This window comes from Anarhichas minor, unplaced genomic scaffold, assembly GCF_050575085.1.
Source record: "Anarhichas minor isolate MPS153535 unplaced genomic scaffold, ASM5057508v1 ptg000033l, whole genome shotgun sequence".
Lineage (NCBI taxonomy): Eukaryota > Metazoa > Chordata > Actinopteri > Perciformes > Anarhichadidae > Anarhichas > Anarhichas minor.
The window spans coordinates 14,144,026-14,156,320 of NW_027466479.1; the positions used below are offsets into that span (position 1 = coordinate 14,144,026).

The 12,295-nt window shown below is 41.6% G+C and overlaps 1 protein-coding gene across 3 annotated transcripts in view; it reads right to left on the bottom strand.

Moving 5' to 3' along the window:
• elmo1 (engulfment and cell motility 1 (ced-12 homolog, C. elegans)) overlaps positions 1-12,295 on the bottom strand; it is a 95,194-nt gene that overhangs the window by 42,670 nt on the left and 40,229 nt on the right. For all 3 annotated transcript variants that reach the window (XM_076105440.1, XM_076105438.1, XM_076105437.1), the window contains 8 exons: positions 11,631-11,730; positions 10,848-10,999; positions 10,592-10,670; positions 9,216-9,266; positions 8,620-8,742; positions 7,556-7,684; positions 4,032-4,136; positions 2,614-2,722 (listed from right to left, as the gene is read on the bottom strand). In XM_076105440.1, coding sequence (XP_075961555.1) covers positions 2,614-2,722; positions 4,032-4,136; positions 7,556-7,684; positions 8,620-8,742; positions 9,216-9,266; positions 10,592-10,670; positions 10,848-10,999; positions 11,631-11,730 — 848 coding nt within the window. The remainder of the gene's footprint in view (positions 1-2,613; positions 2,723-4,031; positions 4,137-7,555; positions 7,685-8,619; positions 8,743-9,215; positions 9,267-10,591; positions 10,671-10,847; positions 11,000-11,630; positions 11,731-12,295) is intronic.

Here is a 12,295-nt window from a genome sequence, read left to right on the forward strand (position 1 = left end):
AATGATGACAGTCGGCGTAGAGCTGAGGCTCATACCTCTACATTACACACTTACAGTTTTTCTAACTCACCAAGCACTTAAAAACACCCGACTGGCCCATGGTGCATTCATCCTACTCATACATTAATTAGTGCAGGTTATTGTGCGCGGGCCAAATGGGGTGTGTGTGAAAATGCACTTAGCCATCTACAAGACAAGACGCAGTGCAGCTCACGACTATACGTACCGGCTTCCTCCCACAATGATGAGATGCATATAATGCTCTGTGAGGGCAAGCGTGTGCAAATATTTACAGGACATCTTGACAAAGATGGATGGGAACATTATGATTTGGGACACAGTACATACGAATATACCCCAAATGACATCTGTCCTCTCTTGTCCCCTGTGATTTCCTGCAAGGGACTGGTTTTATTTTATTCCCTTTGCATATATACCTCTTTTACTGTTTGCCTTTGGATGACCTACTTGTGTATATGTGAATCCTGTCATGTCTTGTTATTATAGCATGTGCTGTCATTACAGCAGCAGACAGTATCTCATATAGATAAGTCATTCTCTGCAGGTTATAGATTCATTGTAGCAATTGTTATCTGTCCCACCATTACACACACACACACACACACACACAATAAATATTAATAGTAGGTTCAGTCTCCCAGGCTAACAGCCTCAGTAAAAAGGACAATAAACAGCCACTGGGAATAAAAAGGCCCAGAACTACGAGTCAAGGTTGCTGCTGGAATTGAACTCCCGCATTCAGTCTTGCAGTGAAATTTTAGAATCACAAAATAATGCATTGTCCATCTTAATGATAATAACAACAACAACAACAACAACAATAGAAAATGCTATTTGTTGATAGAAAAAGGAAACCAGGAAGATTACAATATGTTGGGGCAGAATTTGTAGGTCGGGTAGCATATTCTGTTCACATCGTTTCAATAAGTTAAATTAAATATTGAAAAATTAAATGTAAAATCCTACACTCGGCCAAGCTCCATTTATTTGAACAAGCACGTTTCTAAAGAGCAAAGTCTTATTCATAATGATGGCCTGGCATTCATCCTAAAGATGTAGCTCTATTGCATAAACCTTCAACTACATGCTTAGAACAGCCTTAGAGGTAAAGATGTTTCCCCGTTTTGGGACAAGTCTGGTTGCTTAATCAGCGTTAGGATACGAATGAGGTCAAAGCAATATGTTCAAAGAGAGACTAAAGGGAAGCAATTTCAGTCCACTAAGAGAGAGGTTCAAAAGGGCATGTGCAGTGAAGCACATTTGGGGAAAAAAACTAATGAGACACTCAGAATAAAAATAATGCCCTGAGACACACTGCACAGGAAATAAACATCACAGGCACAAGTAGATGCACAGAAACAACAGAATTAGGAATAAAAAGCCACCAGATCACTGAAATGTGTAAAACGAAAAGCTGAGTGCGTGTCACATCATGTCACATCCCCGCAGGAGACACGACTAGAGCACGACCGATGCGTCGGTCGATAGATTTTATCGGCAAATAATAGCCAATCACAGGTACAGGTGATCACGGACTGTCCCTTCGGTTGGACTAAAACCCTCTACTCCCCTACCCTGTCTCCCCCATCGGGTCAAGACACAGTTACCCTGTGGGGTAACTACATTTGTAGTGTAGTCGGCATCTTTGTGGTTCAAATAAAATATCTAAATCCATTTTCCTATATGACTATGTGCTCAGAATTTGATGCGGAAGGTGGACACATTTTGCATTAGAGCAGAGTCTGGCAGAGATAAGATCATATTAAAAGAAGGACAGGAAAATTACAATATGCTTAGAAATGTTAAAAAGTATTGCTGCACCTTCTTATCTTGTATTGAAACCTTGCCTGGCACTTTTTGTCAGCAATGTTAAGGACAGATGAGAGAATCGGGATGACATTTCTTTGAGCATTTTTAACGGCACAGATACAGGAGTGGACACTATTCTTTCACGGACAAAAGTCTAATGTCCCTCACTGCAATTTGCTGACCAGAGTGAATAACCCTGCAATGCAGCCTAAAGTCTAAATCCTCCATTGAAAAAAAAAAAAAAAAAAAAAAAAAAAAAAAGGGAAAAGATATGAGCAAATGAAAAGGCCACATCAGTTTAAAACTGAGCTAAGAATGCCGTCTCCCTCCCTACAGGGAGCTGCAGGGGTCAGTCTGGAGCGGAGCTGAGACCAACTCGCCCATTTAAACAAGTAAAGACAAATGAAAAGGGCACATCAATTTGGAGTGGACGTGGGCACAGCATCTCTTTCTCTGCACAGTGTGCCTCCCAGAGGTGGTATATTAGGCTGAAAGGGGCTCAATGGAGGCGAGGTGCATCGCTAAATAATGAACTCCTGGCGGCACAATTACTGAGCATAATGGCTGCTTTCATCCTAACAGGAAGGAAGAAGTGTGTATTTGTGAGGATGTCGGTGGAGATGTTTGTATTTTTGTGCATTTAAGTATATAGATCTCTGGGCAAAGCAGTCACTGAGCTTTTTTCTACGGTCTATATATGCTCGTTCCGCAGAAAACTGTCTGCAAAAGAAGCTCTACCAGCAACAGTGCATTGAGAGCGGAAGGTTGCTTATGTAGACTTACGCAGCTCGCCCACTTTGAGAATCTCACAGAGCATCTTGGTCAGCTCGATGCTGCTGCGGCCAAACGGACACTCGTGCTTGTCTTCTCGACTGCTGTTCTCCAGGACGATCTAGAAACACAAACAATCAAATAAGCCACACAAGAACTATCGGGACTACGGTAAAAACGTGGTCGAATGTTTGATGACGTGTGTTTTGGTGTATGTACTCTCCGAATATAATAACAGATGTGCCAATGAGGGCTGAAAATGTGATAACGCTTATTTATAGGAGAGTCAACGGCAACATTATACATTTCAACTGCTATGACTAAGTTGTTATGAGCTCCTACTATTCCTGGATGTTAGGTTATATTATAGATCTGGATCCAGATGCAGATTAAAGCCTGCGACTGTATGTAAAGAGGGTTTATGCGAGTGCATCTCATTTTATATTAAAATAACATTTTAATATCAAAAAAAGATTTCTGAGGCCTTGGCATCAGGTTTGTACTCCGAGTGCTTCATGGTTATAAGTATATGTAAAATATTTGTGCATTCATTTACGGTGGCTGGTTTGTCAGCTTGAAAGGCCATTTTTCACATAAACGCAATTCAATTACGGTCGAAACTACTTATTCATTATTCTGACCCTCTAATCTATCTGCATGGAAGCCCGAAAACAGGGAACGAAATCTCAACATCAAAAAAAATTCATTCTAATTATGTATATGTTGGCAGTGTGCCATAAATGAGGCCGTCAAGGTCCCAATAATTTTAACTGGTGACAGTTTCATTTGGGAAATTGGAGGCTGTTTTTCCTGCCTCTGGTCGACTGATAAGGGCTGAGTTGGCACTTATACTAAGACATCTCTTTTGTCGCATTCAAGCCCAGAGACAGAGAGTCACACTCTAACATTATGAAAGTACACACACACACACAAGATTTGCAGGTGTGGTGATTAAACTGCGTGTGTACAGTTGATACAAAAACAACAACAGGGTTTAATTACAACAGAATGCTGGACAACTGCCATAAAATGTTTCTAACTAACCTGAATTAACAAGTTGAAACTCAAACACTAATCACCAATCTAGTGAATGTCATCCCATTGCAGACAATCACTACACTGTAGTTATTCTACATCACATGAGCCTATTACCCAGGAGTCAGGGACCGACAGGGAAAGGAATCTAATCATTTATATCATCCGGGCTGAGCAACTTCATGAAATTCAGTTTTAGCCGAAAGACAATTGGGGAACGAGCCAGAAACTACAAACAAGTGAATGAGCTGGAGGGAAGAAGGTTTGGTAGGAAGTGGAGGTGACGAGGAGGAATATAACAGCATAGAAATCACAGAGCAGTGTGTGTGTGTGTGTGTGTGTGTGTGTGTCCACATGGGATAGAACTGCATATGAAAGAGTGTGTGCATGCTCACCCTGATGTAGGCGTCCTGGTGGTGTCTGGCAAAATACAACATGTTATCCAGAGCCAGCATGCCTGGAGGGATCTGGGTGAAATCCACAGCTGGATTCACATGGTTCTGAGAGACAGAGGACGGGGAGACATGTACTTTAACACATTCCACCAAATCTTTTCTTTTACCTTTATTCTTCTAGGTATAATCCACTGAATGTGCTATTTTCACCCGACACAAAGCAACAGTCAGACAAGCACAAGGTTACACAGTACAAACAGTTTCCTTCTCACAACTGGAGGTTCAAGAAGCTCACACCGTAAAGTGCAGTGTTCCAACTTTTCAAGTTGACTGCAGTATGAATATCACCTTTCAGAGGCTTGATATTTCCTTGTAATATGTAACAGGTACTCCATTAATCTTCTCTGTCGGGACTGTGTGATTGTTGTGTGATTGGATTTGATCCACAGTGGCCTGGCACCATAAGTCAGCACCTCGCAACTGTTATAAAATTCTGATGCAAATATTGCTTGAAATTCTGATTGGTGCACAGAGGAACATGACATCAACTTTTTCCAACATATCATCCCCCCCCCCCCCCTTTAAAACGTGTGAGACAGAAACCTAAATTTCTCATGTTTCATAACAAAAAATCGTTTTACTTTTGATTATTATTTAGTAAAGGACATCTTTCATTTCACAGCGTCTCTGCTTGCTTTTTGTTCATCCTCTGGGTTTGTTTTTAATCCTGTACAGCGTCAACTCCCTGAATGTCAAAATGTCCTCAAACGATCCTCTGAGGAAATCTCTCTAAAAACAGTCGCTGCTTGAAAATAAATGACTTCATAAAAAGCCCACAAATTGTTCAACTGTGATCGATTATCTATTAGCTCTGTCCGGAAAAAAGTCAATCTATATTTGGTTATTTTTAGGTTATCAAATAAACAAACAATGCTCTTTTATAGGTTCAGATAATCGTCTTAGGCCCAAAAAAAAGTCATTGAATTCTAAAGAAATAAAAACTAAATTGACATTTTGAAGACGCATGGAGCTGGATGGTCTTCTTGGATAGTGAAGCCATCTTGAATAGAAATTAATGAATAGATTTGAAATTGATTGATGCCTGGAAAGTACAGCAGTGAGTCAATCTACAAACTTTATCCTTTAAAAAATGGTCAGAAAACACTTCAAGTATACAACATCTTTAGTTTGGCCTAAAACCACCAATACCCAAATGTTAAGAAAGAAACCCAAAACTTCGCAAAAACATTCCTCACATTCCTCTAGCGTCTACACTACCACCTCCCGTAACATCTGAATATTGTATGAGATATGCAGATAGATGCTGCCTGTGCCGTCACAGTCCAACAGACTTAATTCTTCCCAGACGTCGCGGAGAATTCAGTCGACTAATGATTAAATCCACCGATACACATGCAAACACATCACTCTGAAGCTAATCTTGAGTTTAAAAAGATGAGACAGGACGTTGAAGGAAGAAGCGATGGGAAGAGGAGAGGGGAAAGCAGGGGATGAAAGAGGAATGGAGGACACTGAGATCTGGCTCATCAGTTTTGTAATCATATCTGACAGGAAGCAACCTTATAGGCTTAACACAGATACAGACATGCAGGGGTATGCATATCTTTAAAAAAACAACACACGCACTCATATGGACGAGTCAAATATATTCCAGTATGTGAAACAACCCCTAAAAAAAACCCTGACGGCATTAGAAGGCCAACAAATGATGTCAGCAGTGATATGATGTATCTAGAGAACTATGGTGTGTGTGTATGTGTGAGTGTGTGTGTGTTTGCAAGCTGTCTAGCATGGAAAGCAGAGTAAGGATTTTCTCCGCACTAGTGGAGACAAGGCAGTCCAATTGTCTTTATCTTTACCGAGCACACTGCAGTGGGAGTTTGGATGGGAAGAGCCCCGAAACAGCTCTGGGCTTACACCAAGCCACAGAGAGTTGAGTTCAAGTTCTTATGCTATAGTTGGACAGTTGCATACAACACAAAGTCACACACTCTCCCATATACAGTACGTTAACACTTGATCATGCTTGAAGGTAGAGAGATGGGAAAGAAAGTAGTAATAATAATAATAGGATGAGTAAAAGAGAACTAGGATCAACATACAGAAACACAGAAACACATACAAACCAGAGGTGGAAAGTAACAAAGTACATGTACTCAAGTACCGTATTTTCCGCACTATAAAGCGCACCGGATTATAAGGCGCACCTTCAATGAATGGCCTATTTTAGAACTGTTTTTATATATAGGGCGCACCGGATTATAAGGCGCATAGAATAGAATAGCGTCGTAAGCGTGTCTCTTGAAAGGTGCCATTTTGGGGTCTTTATACACACAAGTGGTGTTGGACTAGGAGTAAGCACAGTACCGGTGTTTACCGCGGTGCGGCTTTGTAGTTTACCAGTCGTACTGAAACATTTTGACAGAGCGCCGTGTACAACCAGTATGGATCAACCAATTAACCAATTGATCCATATATAAGGCGCTCCGGATTACAAGGCGCACTGTCGTTTTTTGAGAAAATTAAAGGCTTTTAAGTGCGCCTTATAGTGCGGAAAATACGGTACTGTACTTAAATAATTTTGAGGTCCTTGTAGTTTTCCATTTTATGATTTTTCATACTTCAACTCCACTACATTTATGTGACACCTGGAGTCACTGCAGTAGCTTTTCAGAGTAAAAGGTGTGTAGGATTTGACAGATTGCAACCAACTGAAACTTCTCCCGAGTGCCAAGTGTGTAGGAGAACTATGGTGGCTTACTGTACTTATTTAAATTATAATCCATTACAGCCAATAAATCCCCCACAATGCTACACACTATTCCTTTAGGATTCTGCAATCACAATATTGGCTCAATCAAAATATTGCAATGCATTTTATATTAAACCAGTGGTTGCCATTGTTGGTGTCTTGCACCCCTTTACAAAAAGCAGTGTCTACTTCAGGCTCCTTTGTCATGCATCACAGATACGTGAAATTTGTGTAGCAGAACGTCCCTAACACATCATCACTCCCTGATCCTCAAGATTTATCTTGTGCCCGTTTGAAGGGTGCATAAAGTAGTAAAAACCAGCTACACCTCAAACAGCTATAAACATGCTATCTATGCACTGATGCATCGGTATTAACAATCTAATAATGTCATTCATGTCATTTTTCTGCAGAACTAACACTTTTACTTCTTATACTTGAAATATAATTTACTAATAAAACTTTACTGCTGAAAACATTTTCTTTTTAAAGTTGTGCTTTGCAAAGGATCTGAATACTTTTCCCACCACCGTACAAAATCTATTTCTCCAGGAATCCCACAATCCACAGATGTTGCAGTGAAGGACAATCGTATTCAAGTAACAGCCGACAACACAAACTGGCACTTCTTTTACTTTATAATCTCAGTTTTGAGTTGTGTGTGTGTGTGTGTGTGTGTGTAGTAGCCAGAGAGAGTCACGAGAGAATGAGTGGATTTTATGCGACCCTCTGCAACACATGCCAAACTTACAATGAAGCCGAGCTTCTTGTAGTCGCGGGTGTACATGGACTTGCGTTTCTCGATGCTGCCACTGTTGTTGGGCTCACACTCCACGTCAAAGGCGATTCTCCGCAGCTCGAAGATGATGTCCCTCTGAGCCTGCACACGCAGAGAAGAATATTAAAGTGCTGCTCATAAGTCTTTTCTTCCATTCACCATTTTGTAATTTCAGAATGCTTCAGCCTCATCGTCGCTGTCTGGGGTCTTGCAGTGCCCAAGGCAATCTGGCTAACCGCCATGACTCTCCACTGGTTTTATTACTTGGCCAACCTAGAATATCTATTTCAATTTTTATTTTTTTTTCAGCCGGATCAGGCCCAAACTGCCCACAGTGGTTTTTTTCCTGAAAAGATTTTCTTAAGTTTCTTGTGTGATGTAGGCTACAGTTAAACAGGCACGTTCTGACTGCTTACTATTTTTGTCTCGCTAAAGTCTCATTCTAAAAGACATGTCTGGTGATATATCTTTCTTACCATCAACAAATACCATAAAAAAACAAAACCAACATTGAATTGATCCCTTACTAAGTATTTTGTGTGGCCAAAGCCTGACATATCTTATTCCTTTAAAACCATAGAGCTCCATTGTTGTCCACTACGGGACCATGTTGCTTCATTATGATGAACATGGGCTCAGACGTCAATCCCACATACACACACTGTATTGCTGTCAATGTTGACTAAACTAAAGCAGTATTTGGTTTTGGTTAAGAGGGTTTGTTGACAATAAGAGAAATATATAATATCACCAGCCTTATTCTGTAAGTTGTTACACACTATAATGCTTCCTTTTGTTGATTGCTGACAAAGTAGATCTGGGTCGCTTTCTCAGTAAATTCCCTTAAGACAAGTCTGTAAAATAAAGCACTACTAGTCAGCTAGTCATTCTACCAAATCTGTGTTAATCATATGTTTTAAATTGCTTTGAAGATAATGATGTTCCCTCCTTTCCCTTTTTGGCATTTCCCCATTTGTCCATCCATCCATCCATCCATTTGTCACCCATTCCTGTCAGCATCATTCACAGTCCCCCACCTGGTCCTGGGGATCCATCTTGGTCATCATGCGGTCCTCCAGCAGGTTGAAGGTGAGCACCTGCAGGACGTACAGCTGGTGGGCCATCTCATCGTTGATGGGTGTGGAGCTCCGGATCACGTTCTACACAGTGTGAAGGACAAACGGAGGAGGAAGAGGAAGAAGAGCAGGGGAGAGGAAGACAGAGAGGGGAGCGGAGGTGTTAGATGTGCAAATAGAAGTCGAAGGTGAGAGGACGGGTTTTGGGGTCAGAGAGACGAGACATTGATTTTGAGAGAAAGCGGTATGAGATAAAGACGGAGAATAAGAGGATTTGGCAGGGAATCGGGAGGATTAGAAAGCATAAATCCGATGCGGGAAGAGGAGAGGGAGAAATGAGATTAAAAACAAGGTGGAGGATGAAAGAGAGAAAAGGGAACAGGTGTGAGACAGTAAGTACAGATAATAACCAGCGACGTGAGACAGAGGGAAGAAGTGGCAGGTGTCATTTTCCTTTTCGATATCACACTGGTGCAGAGGCATAAACCCGAACAGAGATAAAGAAACAGAGAGACAGAGGGGTACAATGGAGAGGAGAAGGGCATGGTTAGACTTACACTGAGAATGATGGAGCGCAGCTGTTTCTGGGCAAGAATATGGGCCATCTCCTATAGAGGGAGAACAAAAGGGAGGGAGATAAAGAGAGAGAGAGAAGGACATCATTTAGGAAGGAGAGTGAGAAAATGAAACACTATATATATATATATATATATATCTCAACAAAAAATATATATTGTTCAGGGTTTTCTATGTTGATATGAGAAATGAATCAGAAAATAAACAGAAACTGCCACAGCACAGTGCAAAGTATGCAGTGTGCTGCCGTATGAAACAAGAAAGCCATCCCAAAGAAGAACTTAATCTTAAAAATGGATACTAAAAACGGATGTCTTCTACAGTGCAAACTACAAAGTGTGCTGATCAAGGGTGCACTTACTGTCAGGGGACAATTTAGGATGTCCACAATGTGCTCATCAACCTACCATATCGTGTGCAGTGAGGAAACAAAGTCAGAGACAGAGAGGGTGAGTGAGTGAATGTGGAGAAAAGAGAGTCTGAGAGGAGGTTAAAAAAATTATTTTCTATCGGGGGTGCAGCTTGTGGAGGAAGGAGGGGGGGGGGGGAGGCAACGGAGTCAGCAGAATGGTGGGACACTGGGGGATCATAGCTTTACTGATGGTCGAATCCTTACCATGCACACACACAGTCGTCGGTCTTTTAAAACACACAAACTCTGAACCAAAATAGTGTCTTTAGCCCCTTGCATGCTTTAAAATGTGTCATCTGTGGTCTGCTATAAACTTATATTACCACATATGCCTGCACCTGAGCAAGAGGACATGTTGCCCACTTATCACCTAAATCAACCCAATAAAGTTGCCTAAAGTTGCTGCCAACCAACCGCATTAATCGGATTTAAAATAAAATAAAATGCACATTTGGCCTCAGCAAAAAGAAGAAGCACTGCAACACTTTGTATGCTGCACAGGAGAACAGCTATGGGTTAGCAGGATTCATTATTAATGTCAAAGCCCATCGCTGGACCCTATGGTGCTGATTCAAGGGAACATGTGATCAGCTACGGGGCAAAGCGTGACATTCAGTAGGTGAGAGAGGGAAGGAGATGGATGAGTGGAGAAATGAGAGCATCTCACATGCATGTCACTTCTGCAGAGAGGAATGGAGAGAAAGTAAGGGGTGGGGGGGGGGTTCGTCGGGCTTTTAAATCCCTACTGTTCTACTAGATTTTACTGTTTCACTAAACTGCAGACGGGTTATAAACACATGACAAACACATACATTTACAGGCACGGTACAAAAAACGCTGATGTGTCACATGTAAATGTAGCATTTAAAGCTCACTCGCTACATCGCGATACTGATTCACAGCACAGTATACTGTATGTAGTAAGTGCTGTGTGTGCACACTCACCTGTCTCTTCTCCTCAGGAGCTTTGAGGAAGAGAGCATTGATGACAGCAATAGTGTAGGTCTGAATGTCTTGATCAGTCCTGGATATAGAAAATAGCACACACAAGAATATCAACGATACATAGTAATATACAAGTAGATCATTATCAGCAACATGTGTGGTTTGAAGTGCATTTATCACAAAGTAAAGAGACATTGATAGCTTCAAAGATGAATCAATCTAATTAAGTGTCCATACAGCCTACAGATCCACTTACCCTTGGAGATGTGGGATGAGCTGCCCGATGGTGATCTCCTGCGCCACCTTGTGGTAAAGATCCTGACTGTTGAGCACCATGGACTCCAGGATGGCCAGGGAACGCTGCAGCACTGCTGTGTCCATGGCCGACTTGTTCACGTAGCTGGCGATCTGCAGGAAGGACAGATCGTGAACCACTAAATCATTTATAAGATGTAACGTGTAATAGTTAAAGGTAATGGACGGGGAAAAAAAACTTCCTTTTGGTACTTGGGAAAATTAATTTAAAGGCAAAACTGCCAACCTGTGCTTTTACTTATGCAAGTAGCAACTGATTATGTGTCAAAGGGAGTATCTGTGTGCAAAGAAGTCAACTGTATATTATGGTACAACTTCATTTCACTAAGGTCATTATCAGATTGTTTGAACACAATAAGAAAAGCCACCGGTCTGCTTTTTCCCTTCTACCGTCATTAGCTCCTCGAGGGGGAAATACATTTTTTTCCCACATAGTTGTTATTTTCACACATTGAACACACTGGCCAGAAATACACACACATGCACAAACAGGACCTATACACATGCATCAATGCAGAGATGTGCTGCCCGTGGACGTGACTGTATCAGGAGAAAATACTAAACGTCCAACCTTGTGTATATCAGAGGGCCTGAAAGACATTATTCGACTGTAAAATCTAAACTTTTCCAGCAAATGCACAGTATAACAACAGGATTATAAATGGAAGTAAACAAAGTCCCCATAAATCCCTGCCCTGTTAAATGAGACATTTTCTTGGCTGACCTTCTTGATGAAGGCCACAGAGAAAGTGTCCCAGGAGACGATGCCGTGGTCCATCAGCTCCACGAAGGCCGTCAAAGTGAAGGACAGCAGGTCGCCAAAACTACGAGACAACACACATAGACCATCGGAAACTTCTCTCCAGCAGATGGTTTGGAACAGTGTATAGCTGCTATAACATAACGGGGAATAAGCGGTCAGCAGAGACAGAGAGAGGGGTGGCGAAGAGGAGGAGAGGGGGCAGAGGATCATGGGATTAATTCTGCAACCAGGCTTACTGAAAAAAGACGGAGAAAACAGGTAGAGAGGAACAAATGGGAAAGAGGTTTTTGCGATGCAGTGCAGACAGACTGGCCTTCAAGAAACAGCAGGCGCCGTCAGAAGGCCAGCAGGAGCCGGGCAGCACAGTGCGGCGTTCAATCAGCACCAGAAAGCTGCATAACAGAGTGAAGTCATGCAGTTACACTAATATCAGGAGAAATGAATCACTCTGCCTCAGTCACAGGAGGCCAAAGCAGGGAACACATTAAACAGCTGTTATATTCAAGACACATCGCTGCTGGAAGTACTGAGTGAGGAATTTAGAAATACTAATAAAAAAAAGTGTAACTTATGGTTAGACAGCTTGAAGTTACTTTAGTAAGCTTTAAACTTTCAGATGTTTTACA